The 16,826-nt window shown below is 37.0% G+C and overlaps 1 protein-coding gene across 4 annotated transcripts in view; it reads right to left on the bottom strand.

The window, feature by feature from the left end:
* The window catches only part of acsl1a (acyl-CoA synthetase long chain family member 1a), a 49,781-nt gene that overhangs the window by 9,265 nt on the left and 23,690 nt on the right, over positions 1-16,826 (bottom strand). For 3 of the 4 annotated variants that reach the window (XM_067441905.1, XM_067441909.1, XM_067441907.1), the window contains 9 exons: positions 13,472-13,586; positions 12,139-12,203; positions 11,880-11,981; positions 5,300-5,399; positions 3,719-3,894; positions 3,592-3,624; positions 3,396-3,447; positions 1,803-1,876; positions 1,216-1,293 (listed from right to left, as the gene is read on the bottom strand). In XM_067441905.1, the coding sequence (XP_067298006.1) occupies positions 1,216-1,293; positions 1,803-1,876; positions 3,396-3,447; positions 3,592-3,624; positions 3,719-3,894; positions 5,300-5,399; positions 11,880-11,981; positions 12,139-12,203; positions 13,472-13,586 (795 nt within the window). Of the gene's footprint in view, positions 1-1,215; positions 1,294-1,340; positions 1,419-1,802; positions 1,877-3,395; positions 3,448-3,591; positions 3,625-3,718; positions 3,895-5,299; positions 5,400-11,879; positions 11,982-12,138; positions 12,204-13,471; positions 13,587-16,826 lie in introns of all 4 variants that reach the window. The other variant, XM_067441906.1, reaches the window with a different exon arrangement.

Here is a 16,826-nt window from a genome sequence, read left to right as displayed (position 1 = left end):
TTCAAACTTTAGTTAGTGTGTAATGTTGCTGTTAGAGCATAAATAATACCTGTAAAATTATAAAGCTCAAAGTTCAATGCCAAGCGAGATATTTTATTTAACAGAAGTTCCCTTTCAAAGCCTACAGCGAACGGCCGGTTTGAACTACACCCCTGCACTTCCTGCTTTAATGACGCAACTAAAACCGTTTGTTGACGAACCCTCTGCCCACAAGAACACGCAAATTCGGGGGCATGGTCCTTTTGCTCTCGCAGGTCGAGAATAGGAAGCGTTGTTTTTGTAAAGTGTGTTTGTCGCCATGCCATTGAAACGCTGTTATTTTCATCCCGGAGTCAAATCACCTTTGTTTGGCCTTCCCACAGACGATGTACGTAGAGATCAATGAAACTATGTGCAGCACATTTTGCTGAGGACTGCTTCCTCAATCTCAATCAGTTTAATGCCGGATTCGCAGAAAGATTATTCTTAAAAGATGACGCAGTTCCCTCTTTGTCTGGAGAAGGCGTTGTTTATGGTGCACAACCGGTAAGTGTATTTTATTATTTAAGTTGGTCTGTTTAACAGTTTATGTAACTCATGACACAAAGTGTAACGCTGTTTAGCTTTGTTAACTAACTTTAGATGGTAATTGAAACTAATCCGAAAAACTTAGCATATAAAAGTGTAGTAATTCATTCAGACACCATCGATTGTTGGTGTTTGTAATGATCAGTTTAAACTACTGAATAGACAGCTTACCATTCTGAAATATCCTGCAAAAGTCTTTCCTGAGCAGGTTGTAATCGGTCCTCTTCGATATTCTCCGGGTCTGATTCCGGCTCAAATTGATAAGGCAATATAGACATTTTTGCAATAACATTGAGCGCACGTATCTGGTATCTACCCGTTATGGTAAGAGGCGGGACCTTTCCTGGCAACGTGCTAAGCTGCTGTCCAATCACAGCGCGGGAAGCGCTGGCCTTATCAGAACTCGTTACGTATTTTTGAAGGAGGGACTTCATAGAACAAGGAAATCATCAGGCCGTTTTTAGGACAGAGGAAACACCGGTATACAGATAAGTAAATTGTGTGAAAAATACTGGGGTTTTTTAAACGCGAAACATGAACTCATGTTATATTGCACACTGTAAACATAATCAAAGCTTCGAAAACACGCGAAGAACGGGACCTTTAATGACATGCATGATAAACAATGTGTGCATGCATAATACATACCTCAACCACTCTCTCAAACATGTGTGCTAGTGGTAGGTAAGAAATGTGAATGTCTGTCTGGTTAAGCATGCAATGAACCTGCAAAAACACACACACCATGTAAAATTTTGTGAAATCTAACATACCTCAACTACTCTTTCAAACATATGCGCTAGTGGTAAGAAAGAGATGAGAACATCTCGAGGACCAAGTTTCAGTGACACCTAACCACACACACACACACACACACACACACACACACACACACACACGCGCATAAACATATACAAACACACCAACATACAGATCATGAGGGAGGTAGAAACAGGAAACAGACAATTAAGTAAGGAAATGAGGCACAAGAAAAGGTGAACATAACAGAGACAGAAAAAAAAAAAACTTGATTTGACCCGAGAACATTTTGTTTAATTAACTGACAAACAAAATGGAAGGAAAAGGAAACATGCTCTTATAAAATCTCAGATCTCATCTGTCATTTAAATCTCATTTGTTGGCATTGTTGCTCTTTTTCTCCCAGAAAGACTTCTTTACTACTATTAATTTTAGAAGGATAAAGAAGGTGGGAAGGGGGGTCAAATATATCTTACCTGTGTAACTTTAATGAAAGCAGAACAATTGGAAACAACGTTTCCATGTGTGAGCATAGCTCCCTTTGGATTTCCTGTCGGAAAAGAAATCAGTTACATTTATTCTCCAGGTGGGAGCCCTAAAAAATGCCAAAATATGACAGATGAGGCAACGTGTAAGAGAAAAAGGAAAGAAGTTTGCTGTGGGCATTAAGGATTATTCAATGATTGAAGCCACATTTGTGGCTGCATTTCCCGAAATCTTAACGCTACGTTGTTCTTAAGTTATACCTTGAAACGGTCTTAGTTAAGTATGCCTTCTACAAGTCATTCATACGTAAGGTTGGTCTGGACCAGATTATACCTTATCACTACTTTTTCTTTACAGCTCAGTCTATACGAATATAATTCTGATAACTGAAGTGTTTTCATGCAAAGAATACAATTGTCATTACACTGAGGGTTGTTAGCTTCTTAATTATATTATCCAAAGGTACATGAGCTGGCAAACCATTAGGGAGTCTGTTTAAAGATAATGATTGTGGAGGGGAGTTTGGTCAAACTATGGCAGCGATACAGCGAACAGTTGTGCTAAGTCAAAGATGGCGCCGTCCACGGAGCCATTTGTTAGGTTGTGTCCTCGCTACCATGTCAGAAGCTGCAATTCAGAAAAAAATGTGCCTGCCATGGCAGCAAATTCAGCAGCTTTTAGACCTTGTTTACAAACTTGACGAAGCTACTCCCTCAGCCCGAAATTCAGCTGTTGAGGCTCTTCTCTTGCTGTCATTTTTCTCCACTATAGTAGCTGTAGATTATACACGGAACAAAATTATAAATGCAACACTTGTTTTGCCCCCATTTTTCCTGAGCTGAACTCAAAAGATCTTAAACTTTTTCTATGTACACAAAAGGCCTATTTCTCTCAAATACTGTTCACAAATCTGTCTAAATCTGTGTTAGTGAGCACTTCTCCTTTTCCAAAATAATCCACAATACAGGCTGGCCACAATAAAAGGCCTTTTTTTTCTTCAAGTACTGTTTATTTTCCCATGTAGTTGTTGTTGTTGTTAGATTAAAATTAACGACACAGACAGGAGCTGTTATATATTAGGTTGCTTTCACTTTACCTACACCTTTCGCTTTCACAGAGCTACAGTAGGCCTGAGTACTGAATTGAGTTTGTGGTTTACAGCGTTTATATTTACTCTTTTTAGTGGCATCGGGCATATCATATTTTTTATTTGGTCATTCATCCATCTTGCGTAATCACTTCGCCCGGTTCTTGGCACTTATGTGAAATGGCAGGAGAAAAAGATTTGCTTCACTTTCACAAAGACAGAAAGGGTAGTGAAAAAAAGAACTACCACACAACATAATCCAAAAAAAGAAGAAAACATTCTAAAGTGCCCCAGGAGCATTTCAATGATCATTAAAGGTGTCGCTACATGGACGTTAAGACAATAATTAAGACAATAATCAACAACTGACAATAAGCAGCAACATAGCAGATCTAGTTTGCCAAGATCATAATATAATTATACAATAAGCATTGCCATATTCAATAACATGTTAAAACTATTCAGAGTTGCCATTAAGAAATGTATAAATGTATACCTGTAGTTCCACTTGTGAAGCAAATCAGTGCCAGGTCCTCTGGTTTAGGAGGCTAGAAATACAAATTCAAAACTAAGGCATTCATTAAATGATCATAAAGTAAAATATCAATAATAGAGCAATCAAATAAAACAGTTCATTATACACATATAAAGTTACATGTCTGTGAATAAATATAGCGCTCTGTTTTACTCACAATGGGAGTCTTGTGGTTGGCTTTGCCTATAGCCTGCCAAAAGAAAGACTTCATTTAATGCAGTACAAATACAAGATTAATGGGATCACTGCTTACCAAGGGTGTTTAAGTGTGTGTGTAATCAAACCTCCAGCTCCATGAGGCTCATGACCTCAATGCCGTTCTGTTGTGCTTGTACAGTCAGCTCACTGTCAAAGTTCTCCATGATCACTATGGTTGTGACGCTGTGCTTCCGGCCAGACACACAGTCCAAGATCAGACGAGCCTTTTCCGCGAGATCACAGATCACAGTGGAGATGGAGGCTACAACAAAAGCTTGGTTACCCATAACATATTTCCACAAATGTAACAACACATTATAATGTCAACATAATTCCCATGTTTGTTCAAACCTTCAAATTAAATTAAAAATAGTTCTGTAAATTAATTAAATATTAAAGGCACAGTATGTAAGGTTCGCCACTAGCGGTTGCTTTTCAAAACAATAACTTGAAGGCGTGGCTTGATAATGCCGTAAATGAGCATGGAATCATGGGAGTTGTTGTCTTCACCTCCATAGTCGATGGAAAGCAATCTGATGGGTAGAAATGTTGTTTTTTTTATCATTGAGCTAATGTTTTAAAGTATAATTATTAAAGTTAATGTAATATTAAGCAGTTAAGTTGTTTTAACGTGATGGCATTGTTGACAGGCTGTTACAATAGCTGATTTCTCTAGATTTAAACAGTGTTGGAAACATTTGGGATTAATGTAAGTACACAGGTCAACAAAATATATAACATTGTTTTAGGGGTTTATAATATAATGGTTTAAAATATATCTAAATTACAACATATGCTCTCAATGACAAATGCTGAAAAGTTACTTCATACATTCATGACCTCAAGGCTAGATTATTGTAATGCTCTACTGGGTGGTTGCCCTGCATTCTTAATAAACAATCTCCAGCTAGTCCAAAATGCAGCACCTAGAGTTCTTACTAGAACCAGGAAGCAAGACCATATTAGCCCAGGTCTTTCAACATTGCATTTGCTCCCTATTAAACATCTTATACATTTTAACATCTTGCTAATTACTTACTAAATGGTTAAGCCCCCAGTACTTGACACATTACAGTCCTTTATATCTATCGCAAGTGGTATTGCAGGCAGTAGATCCTTTTTTCCTTTTGTTGATTTTCCTATTTAACACCCAAACTCTGGAATCTTGTTCAGGAAGCTGACACACTCTGTCAGTTTAAATCTAGACTAAAAACACATCTCTTTAACCTGGTATACACCCAATGTACTTGTCGACATGACAGCCATTGGCACAGATCCACAACAGAGGCCACAAGAACCAGGCAGGTGCTCTGAGCAGACCCTATGGGCAGCTTTGACTCCAAATAGGTGTGATGAATCGATCTTCAAGCAAAAGGAACTGGATGAATATTTGAAAGCGACTAACCCCTTTCTGAATTCTGACTTGTGATGCAGCCTGAATCATAATGACACTGTGTTCATTCTTTGGTCAGAGGAGATTTTTTTCCATATTAGGAATAAGAAATTGAGCGTTTGCATTTTAAAAAAAAGAAAATAATAATGATAACAATAAAATATATTTACTTTTTCAAGTATTTATTTGCAGAAATTAAACCTAATAGTAGGGGAAAGATAGAGTATCATAAAGCTACTGCACATAATTATTAAAATGATGTGCACATGCTCACCTTTGTCAATGATGTAGCTGATGGCCTCTGAACCCAGTGTGTCATACAGCGGCACTGCCACCAGTGAATATGTGTAACATGCCAGCTCTGAAATCGTCCACTAATGCACACACAATGTAAGAATACAGAATGAATGAAGAATAAACAAAAACAGGATTAGGAATTGTTGCCAAGCCTGCTGTACAATAAGCAAAGCAATTAAAGGGATAGATCACTGTAATACGGTTTGTAGATGGGAAGGAAGGAGGCGGGAACCGGCGAACGTTACAAACACATTTATTCAAAATAAATAAACAAAATGAAAGTAAAACCGCGGACAGCCCCTCACGGACGACTGCCCGCAAACACACACCAAAATAAAACGTGGGCAGCCCCTCACGGACGACTGCCCACAAACACATAAACAAAACTAAACATAAACTCCAGGCCTGGTCCTCTCTCGTCTTCCGCTGTCCTTGCTCCTCCTTATATGCTCCCGTCACATGGCCGCGAGACGAGACCGGTGTGCCACGCAGCTGGCACTCGTGAACGTTAATCACCGGCCCGCTCTCGCGGTCCCTCGCCCCGCTGCTTGCCACACCACAATCACCCAAAAATGAAAATTAGCCCATGATTTACAAACCCAATTCCAAAAAAGTTGGGACACTGTACAAATTGTGAATAAAAAAAGAAATGCAATAATTTACAAATCTCAAACTTTTAAAAACTTTTGATATATTTTATTCACAATAGAATATAGATAAGATGTTAAAAGTGAGACATTTTGAAAGGTTTTGGATTTCATGAGAGCCACACATTCCAAAAATGTTGGGACAGGTAGCAATAAGAGGCAAGAAAAGTTAAATGTACATATAAGAAACAGATGGAGGATCAAATTGGAAATTATTAGGTCAACTGGCAACATGATTGGGTTTAAAAAGAGCCTCTCAGAGTGACAGTGTCTCAGAGGATCACCAATTCCCCCAATGCTGTGGCAAAAAATAGTGGAGCAATATCAGAAAGGAATTTCTCAGAGACAAAATGAAGTTATCATCATCATTTACAATGCATGATATCATCCAAAGATTCAAAGAATCTGAAACTCTCGCTGTGTGTAAGGGTCAAGGCCAGAAAATCATACTGGATGCCCGTGACCTTCGGGCACTTTGACGGCATTGCATCACATACAGGAATGCTACTGTAATGGAAATCACAACATGGGCTCAGGACTACTTTCAGAATACATTGTCAGGGAACACAATCCACTGTGCCATTTCCTGTTGCCGGCTAAAACTATATAGGTCAAAAAAAGAAGCCATATCTAAACATGATCCAGAAGAGCAGGCATTCTCTCTGGACCAAGGCTGATTTAAAATGGACTGTGGCAAAGTGGAAAACTGTTCTGTGGTCAGACGATTCCAAATTTGAAATTCTTTTTGGAAAACTGGGACCGTATGTCATCCGGACTAAAGAGGACAAGTACAACCCAAGTTGTTATCAGTGCTCAGTTCAGAAGCCTGCATCTCTGATGGTATTGGGTTGGATGACTGCGTGTGGCATTGGCAGCTTACACATCTGGAAAGGCACCATCAATGCTGAGTGGTATATCCAAGTTCTAGAACAACATATGCTCCCATGACAATGCCAGACCGCATACTGCATCAAATACAGCATTATGGCTGTGTAGAAGAAGGATCTGGGTACTACTGAAATGGCCAGCCTGCAGTCAAGATCATTCATCCATAGAAAACATTTGGCGCATTATAAAGAGGAAGATGTGACAAAGAAGACCAAAGACAGTTGAGCAACTAGAAACCTGTATTAGACAAGAATGGGAAAACATTCCCATTTTTAAACTTGACAACTTATCTCCTCAGTCCCCAAACGTTTGCAGACTGTTATAAAAAGAAGAGGGGATGCCACACAGTGGTAAGCATGGCCTTGTTCCTACTTTTTTTTTTTAAATGTGTAGCTCTCATGAAATCCAAAATGAGCCAGTATTTGGCATGACATTTCAAAATGTCTCACTTTCAACATTTGATATGTCATCAATGTTGTATTCTGAATAAAATATTGAAATTTAAAACTTACACATCATTGCGTTCTGTTTTTATTCACAATTTGTACCAGTTTTTTTTTCATTTTATTGGGTTTGTACCAGTCAGGAAGCATGAACATATTAGCCCAGTTCTCCAGTCATCCTAGGTATAAATTACATTCTTCTTTCAGACGAATACATTCAGAGTCATATTAACCATGTCCTGGCTCTTTCAAGCATTATAATGGCATTGACTTGATGGTTCGTTTTTGAAATCCTTAAAAGTGCATCTAACCATCATTATATATATATATATGTATATGTACATTATATATATACAGTCTTGTTCAAAATAATAGCAGTACAATGTGACTAACCAGAATAATCAAGGTTTTTAGTATATTTTTTATTGCTACGTGGCAAACAAGTTACCACTAGGTTCAGTAGATTGTCAGAAAACAAACAAGACCCAGCATTCATGATATGCACGCTCTTAAGGCTGTGCAATTGGGCAATTAGTTGAAAGGGGTGTGTTCAAAAAATAGCAGTGTCTACCTTTGACTGTACAAACTCAAAACTAATCCTGTGAATCACTAAACTAATATTTAGTTGTATGACCACAGTTTTTTAAAACTGCTTGACATCTGTGTGGCATGGAGTCAACCAACTTGTGGCACCTCTCAGCTGTTATTCCACTCCATGATTCTTTAACAACATTCCACAATTCATTCACATTTCTTGGTTTTGCTTCAGAAACAACATTTTTGATATCACCCCACAAGTTCTCAATTGGATTAAGATCTGGAGATTGGGCTGGCCACTCCATAACATTAATTTTGTTGGTTTGGAACCAAGACTTTGCCCGTTTACTAGTGTGTTTTGGGTCATTGTCTTGTTGAAACAACTGTTTCAAGGGCATGTCCTCTTCAGCATAGGGCAACATGACCTCTTCAAGTATTTTAACATATGCAAACTGATCCATGATCCCTGGTATGCGATAAATAGGCCCAACACCATAGTAGGAGAAACATGCCCATATCATGATGCTTGCACCTCCATGCTTCACTGTCTTCACTGTGTACTGTGGCTTGAATTCAGAGTTTGGGGGTCGTCTCACAAACTGCCTGTGGCCCTTGGACCCAAAAAGAACAATTTTACTCTCATCAGTCCACAAAATGTTCCTCCATTTCTCTTTAGGCCAGTTGATGTGTTCTTTGGCAAATTGTAACCTCTTCTGCACATGCCTTTTTTTTAACAGAGGGACTTTGCGGGGGATTCTTGAAAATAGATTAGCTTCACACAGATGTCTTCTAACTGTCACAGTACTTACAGGTAACTCCAGACTGTCTTTGATCATCCTGGAGGTGATCATTGGCTGAGCCTTTGCCATTCTGGTTATTCTTCTATCCATTTTGATGGTTTTCTTCCGTTTTCTTCCACGTCTCTCTGGTTTTGCTCTCCATTTTAAGGCATTGGAGATCATTTTAGCTGAACAGCCTATCATTTTTTGCACCTCTTTATAGGTTTTCCCCTCTCTAATCAACTTTTTAATCAAAGTACGCTGTTCTTCTGAACAATGTCTTGAACGAACCATTTTCCTCAGCTTTCAAATGCATGTTCAACAAGTGTCGGCTTCATCCTTAAATAGGGGCCACCTGATTCACACCTGTTTCTTCACAAAATTGATGACCTCAGTGATTGAATGCCACACTGCTATTTTTTTGAACACACCCCTTTCAACTAATTCAACTAATTGCCCAATTGCACAGCCTTAAGAGTGTGCATATCATGAATGCTGGGTCTCATTTGTTTTCTGAGAATCTACTGAACCTACTGGTAACTTGTTTGCCACGTAGCAATAAAAAAATATACGAAAAACCTTGATTATTCTGGTTAGTCACATTGTACTGCTATTATTTTGAACAATACTGTATGTATGTAATATATATATATGTTCCACACAGCTCTGGGGGGATAAAAAGGCCTTCTGAAGGGAAGTTGCGCATTTGTGTAAGAAAAATATCCATATTTAAAACTTTATAGTCTAAAATAACTAGCTTCCGGCACTCAGCAGAAAGTCGATTTTACGGAGAAAGAGAATGACTTTAGAGTGAGAAAATCATGAGCTAATTTACATTTTTGAGCGAATTATCCTTTTTTTGGACAATTATTTGGCATTTATTTTAGAAAGGTGAAGAAAATATAAGTACAATGTAATTATTATTGTATTGATGTTGTATTGATGTTGTATTGCTGCTATTGAGGTGTGATACGGGTAAGGTTAGGGACAGGTTTAGTGATACGGGTAGTTATAAGTGGGCCGCACACCAGACGCGAAGCTCAGCGGCGTTTAGCACCACGTCTCAGGTATCTCACACCGGACACGCACATTATACAGTCCCTGACAAAAGTCTTGTCGCTTGTGTACAAATTGACCTAAAGTGCCGCTGAAATATATTTCTAATCAAGATTTTTTTACAAGAAATGGCTCATTTTAATCCCACCAGCTTTTGTGATAATGTTTCAGTGAAAAACTAAACTTTCAAAAAGTATTCTTATATTCACAGCTTGGTAAAGCCCATTGAGTCCATTTTTGCAAAGACATAAGTGTTGTCACCTTGTCATATGAGCTTCACCTGTGACTAATAATGGATCAATTAGGTCTCAAGTGTGTATAAAAAGAACCCCAGTACGCTAGACCTTCACATCAACTGCAACTAGACCTCTGCAAACATGCCTAAGATTCACCCTGAGACTAAAGTTTTGATTATCAAGAGGCTGAAGACCAGATCCACTGCTGATGTGGCAGACACCTTCAATGTGTCTCAGCTTCAAGTACAGAGGATTAAAAAAAAGATTTGAAGAGACTGGAGATGTTTTCGACAAGCCCAGGTCAGGCAGACCCCGCAAGACAACTGCTCGAGAGGACCGTTTGTTGGCTCGAAAATCCAAGGCCAGCCCATTTTCCACTGCAGCAGAGCTCCACGAGACCTGGTCACCTGAAGTCCCTGTGTCAACCAGAACAGTTTGTCGGATTCGGTCTCGAAATGGCCTCCATGGTCGAATCAGTGCCCAGAAGCCAGCACTAAACAAAAGACAATTGAAAAACCGTGTGGCATTTGCCAAGGCCCACAGCCTGCTAAAAGGATGGATGCAGGAAAAGTGGCAGAAGGTGGATTTTTCAGATGACTCTTCTGTTGAATTACACTACAGTCGCCGCAAATATTGCAGGAGACCTACTGGTGCCCGAATGGATCTGAGATTCACCCAGAAGTTTGGTGGCAGAAAAATCATGGTCTGGGGTTACATCCAGTATGGAGGTGTGCGAGAGATCTGCAGGGTGGAAGGCAACATCAATAGTCTAAAATACCAAGAAATCTTAGCTACCTCTTATATTCCCAACCATAAAAGAGGCCAAATTCTGCAGCAGGACGGTGCTCCATCGCATACTTCCATCTCCACATCAAAGTTCCTCAAGGCGAAGAAGATCAAGATGCTCCAGAATTGGCCAGCCCAGTCACCAGACATGAACATCATTGAGCATATGTGGGGTAGGATGAAAGAGGACGCATGGAAGATGAAACCAAAAAATATTGATGAACTCTGGGAGGCATGCAAGACTGCTTTCTTAGCTATTCCTGATGACTTCATCAATAAATTGTATGAATCCTTGCCAAACCGCATGGATGCAGTCCTTCAAGCTCATGGAAGTCATACAAGATATTAAATTTGGATCTTAGATCTCAGCACCACAACTTAATTTGCTGACATATTTTTGTATTTGCTGTAAATTTGTTCTATTTCTGTATAGGCGACAAAACTTTTGTCTTGCCAAAATTTGACCTTTCTGTCTTGATTAAATGATGAATATTTTTTCTGTGAAAATTATTTATTTCAGTGCATTAAACATCATTTGGGAGGGTTTTAGCTTTTCATATGAGCTATTTCTAACACCAATTAATTAATTAAAAGTCAGGTTAATATTAGGTATTTCTAGAAAATAGATAAGGGACAAGACTTTTGTCAGGGACTTGTATAGGCATGAGCTCAATTTTGAATTGACTTCCGAGAGAAGTGCTGCACGATGGGTGTATCTTGTAGTACAGGGTGAAATCAGTATGTACATTGACAAATCGAGGAAAATATAATATACATTTAATATAAAAACTTGAAATGGTGCTCTGTGGCACAGCAGGATTTTAAACAACTTCCTGAGTCGCCGCAGACAAGCGCCGAATGCCGCCGCCGGTGTGTGTACACTCATTGAAAACAATGTTTTCAAATTGAAAACAATGTGTTCAAAGACGCGGCACAGCACTGGGCTTTGCGTCCAGTGTGCGACGCCCTTAAGATTGGGTTAAAAGGAAAGGGAAAATGCAGGTAAATTATTAATTTAAATGTCAGGACATAGTAGTTAAAGACACGTTTTAGAAAGTGGGACCAAAAGTTTCATTATATTATTGTGGCAAACAAGTAAAGCACTGAATAGACAAAAAGAGTGGCTTTCGAAGTTAATATATTGTTTAGTTTGGTAGGTATTGTTTAGTAGGAATCTGTGATTACCTCTGGCCTGTTCTGTGCAAAGATGCCAATGAATTTGTCTCCCGATTGACTGTGACCTCTGTGGAGTAATGCTGATCCTGCAAACTCTGCCCTGTCTGCTACCTATGAATACAAACATCATATGAAAACACATAGCTTACTCAAATCCACAGACATATCTGATCAAATATAAACAAGAGAGCGATCCATGAACATTTAGGAAATAAAATGATAAACAATTTCTGGTTTAAAATCATACAGCAGACTACAGCAATCTTACCTCTTTATATGAAAGCCATTTATACGGCTTGCTCGCTTTGCGTGATCCCAAACAAGGACCATTATCTATAAAAAATAAAAATCACAAAAATTTTAAGATCTCACACATGATGACAAAATTTTAGGCTACTTCTTTTTTGGGTGACCTTAGAGCTGCACGATTCTGAATAAAGTGAGAATCACATTTTAAATAGAGATCACAATTTTCCCATGATTCGTAATAGACAAATAAACAATAGAGTATGTTTTAAAAATATATATATTTAATGAATGATTAAATTATTATTATTATTATTATTATTATTATTATTATTATATATTAAGACTTAATTTGTTTAATTACTGGATGAATCAGCATTTTTAAACATGTTCTGAGTGAATGATTAAACAACAATTCAATGTTTTAACAGTCACATGTTGTGTAACTATTTAATTGAGAAATCTTTATTTGAAGTGATGAAAAGTTACTTTCAAAGTGTGATTTACTCTATTTTGATAGGTAGTTTATACATCAGTGTTCCAGCCAAACTATAAACCTTATTGTTACACTTATACACATATATATATATGTGTGTGTTATATAAAATTTTATTTCACATTTAATCATTTAGCGGAAGCTTTTATCTAAAGCGACTTACAAATGAGGAAAGCAATAGAAGGAATCAGATAAACAAATGGTAGCATGCAAGTGTTGTAACAAGTCTCAGTTAGTCTAGCACATTACATTTAGGGTTTCTTTTTTTAACAAAAAGAAAAATGAATAGAGTAGTTACTAAGTTAAGTTATTTAAGTGCTAGTCTTAATTGGTCAGGTGCTGCTGGAAAATTTGTGTCTTTAGACATTTTTTGAAAATGGCTACAGAATTGAATTATTATTAGTATTATGTTAATTAACTACATGTACATACTATAGGGTAAGGGTAGGATTAGGATTTGTAAATTATGACTAATTTACTGTTATTACTATGGTAACAAGGACACTAAAATAAAATGTTACCAACTTTATTCCAGTACTTCTGTGATAATATAAATTATTGTAAAATATAGAAATAATGATACTGTGTGGTTGAAAAGGCTGTTTGTGAAGTTGTTTCATATCAATGCATGATGACAACTGCTCTCTCTGGGTCAGCGGCAGACTGAACAGATTTAATTGTTTGCGATGATCATACTTGTCAAAGGTTTATTAGACATAGACAAATCGTCAGCATTTTGTAATAAGACTGCATGTATTTCAATCAAGATTGGAATCTTTTAACGATTAACCGTGCAGCTTTAGGTGAGCTATTCCTTTAGTTGATTGTAATGTCTGCATTAAATGACCAGTTGACTTACTTGACACTCTTAGTCCTCGTAAGAAAAACTCATACAATGTCCGGGCATCTTTATAGTAGTATGTCATGTGTGTGTCACTGTCCTGTAGGATAGACCGACGAGCATATTCACTACCCTGAAAAAAACAATATTAATGAATGATGTTGTTTTGTCCCCAAATAAATGCTTCCACACCAGACAGCATGAACAGAAACCGATTGATATGAACAGTTATAGTATTATAGTATCACAGAAGATTTGTGACACAAATCTTTCAATGGCAATCAAATTTGAGGACCAGAAATGCATTAACACGTCAAAATAAATAAGCAAGAAAATAAGACTCACACAAATATAAAGGTCTCTGCATCTTTCACTACATTAGGGTTTGATCAAACAAAACGACCCTTAACAGCAGAAGGAAGGAAGACTTCACGCTAAAGGAATTTACAGATGGTCGTTGTGCAGTGGATCTGACTGGCTTGATAGCTGTTGCCAACACATTTCAGTGTGTTACCATAGCAAACATACAAGAAATTGGGAGAATACAAGAACCTGTGTTTTGTCCTTCAGCCAAAGACAGAGATCAAGGACATGCATCTACAATTACACACGTCTGAGTGAAAGAGGCTGTTATTATTCATATCTAAAGAAAAGTTAAGTATGTGCACATGTGAAGTATACATGTACATACACACACACACACAAAACTGCTCAGCATGTGAGGGCAGAATGTGAAGTGGAAAAGCAGGAATGTGATTTTAAAAAAAAGACCATTCCAAACGCAGCTGTAGATGAGCTGTTCCAATGTTTTTAACACACATACACTACCATTCAAAAAATGGGGTTGGCAGTATGATAGTAAGTCACTTATGTTCATTAAGGCTGGACTTGCTCACAAATACAGTAAACATTTAAATAGTATTGCAATTAAGAAGAACTGTTTTTTATTTTACTATATTCAAAAACGCAGTTTGTTCCTGTGAACTAAATTTTCAACATCATTAACAATCTTTAATGTCACATGATCCTTCATAAATCATTCTAGCATGCTGATTTGTTGCTCATGAAACATTTCTTATTGTCTTAAGCCCTTGCCTGTCACCCCTCCATTTGGCAAATTAAGCATGTGGACATAAAAACATGTCTATATGCTTTGTAGACATGTAAAAACATATAAACATGTAAAAAGACAGCTGCTCACAAGTTATTCTGAATATACACATAACAAATATAAATTTAGAAAGCCAACACTTGAGAGCTGAATACTTAGAATTACTCAGACAGTTATTAATATAGAGGTATATAGGCTAAAACATAAAAATAAAAAATACAAATATTTAAAATATTTTTCTTCATATATAAAAATATTATATGAATGTAGTATTACGACTTATAACTACAACTAAAGTTAAGCCACAAGTGTGCTTTATTTAAAATCTGAGACTGTCCAAAACTATACATTTTATGAAATATTTTCTAAGACCATATTTGGATTTTTTTTAGAGATGCTTTTATCAAATAAGTTTGTTGGCCTTTTGCAGTCTTTTGTCTAATGCCTGGCAAGGAGAACAGCTCAATTAATGCTACAATGTGCTCACTCGACGATCGTTTCACACATTTAAATATATGAGATGTAATACTCATTATTCTTTTGTTATAAAACTTTTGTTTTTTTAACAGCCATTATTAAAACTAGGGCTGTCAAACGTTTACTTTTTTTAAATCGTGATTAATCGGATGATTGTCATGAGTTAACTCGCGATTAATTGCGAGTCAAGTTAATTTAATCGCAGATTTTTATTTGTTGTAAATGTATCTTAAATTAAGTTTGAATTAAGTTTTTAAATACTCTAATCAACATGGGTATATGGACAAATATGCATGCTTTATGCAAATGTATGTTTATTATTAGTGAAACCATATAATACTTATTCAATAATAATCAATAAAACAGCATGAAGACTAGACATGTATCAAAGGTCATAGATGTTTATCAAAGAACTTGTTACTGTCTCTTAAGTCTAGCTTAAAAATTCAGAATAAGCAGGGATTTCTCTCATTTTAAGAATATAAATAAAGGTAGTATTACTGGCAGTTTAGTTCAAAACGGCACAGTTCATATGAAAAACTGAGCGAGAGGGAGCTTCAGTGTATTCACGCATTGCGCTCGGACTGCAGAGAATGCTCCATGTAAACTGACTTTTCTTTCGACCTGGTGTCTATGGTTAAACAGAAAATATGGTAGCTTATAGGCAATAACTGCACTTTTGGTTTAAAATAATAATGATAACCATTTTCTTTCCCTATTAATGTTTGCTGCTGCATCCTTTACGTCTATGGCTTATCCCGATTTCTCCAATTACGGGCTATGGATCAAACAGAAAATGCGCGCGGGGTTAATAAATTTAGTGCCGTTAAAATGAATTTGCTTTAACACGTTATTAACGCGTTAACTTTGACAGCCCTAATTAAAACCCATTATAACATGTATGCCTGCCTAAATGTCCCATTAACAGTGCAGTATTTCCTTTAATAAACCACAATTATCTAAAATCTTTCTAAAAGAAAAAAACTAAACTAAAAGCACATTCTGTGAATTATTGTAACAAAATAGACAACGCTCCTGGTCCAACAGGTGCATTAGAGCTTTAGTTAGCATCAAGCTACACAACACAATTTAAAAGATTAAAATTACACCATTCTTTATCCCACTTTAGACCACCATCGAGTGTTTTTATTAGTTTCCTGTCGCAATATAATGGGGTTTTCATTCATATGGTGGTGTTAAAACATGTTATATTTATCATTTTATATGGCGCTAATCGCTACACCTGTTAGCAGTCATAATGTAAACATCAATTATTGATATAAAATAGCCGAAATCACATTACAAAAAATTTTTAAAAAAACACAAAAACCTTATTTCATAGTTATCGTGTGTTTAGTTTAGCTTAGCTTCTTAGTTCACGCGTAGAAATGTAGAATAGGCTCGTTCTTCACAGAGACAGAATGAAGAAGTAAACACACAGGAGAAGCATGTCATGTGGTGGGCAGTATTGAGCAGTAAGATTATTGACAGCTCAGTGAGCAAATGAACACCTGATGACTCATATCTGACGCATATCATTAAGAGGAGACTCAGAGAAAGCTATGTTCATGTTTCAATTACTTCAGATCAGATAATTCAGTGATAAATGAATAGAAATGGTATTCTGTATGTCAAAATATTTTGCAAGCGTGATAATAAATCAATATTTCTCCAAATATAAGCACTTTTAAACTAAGAGCTAAACTGAAAGCTGTTCTTTGCGATCTCTGTGAACACAACTGAGGCAGTGCAGACGAGAGAGAATTAATGTGCGTGATATTCCAT

The sequence above is a fragment of the Pseudorasbora parva genome, chromosome 4 (assembly GCF_024679245.1).
Source record: "Pseudorasbora parva isolate DD20220531a chromosome 4, ASM2467924v1, whole genome shotgun sequence".
NCBI lineage: Eukaryota > Metazoa > Chordata > Actinopteri > Cypriniformes > Gobionidae > Pseudorasbora > Pseudorasbora parva.
Note: the sequence above shows the minus strand (reverse complement) of the source record. Positions and strands in the feature narration are given on the sequence as shown.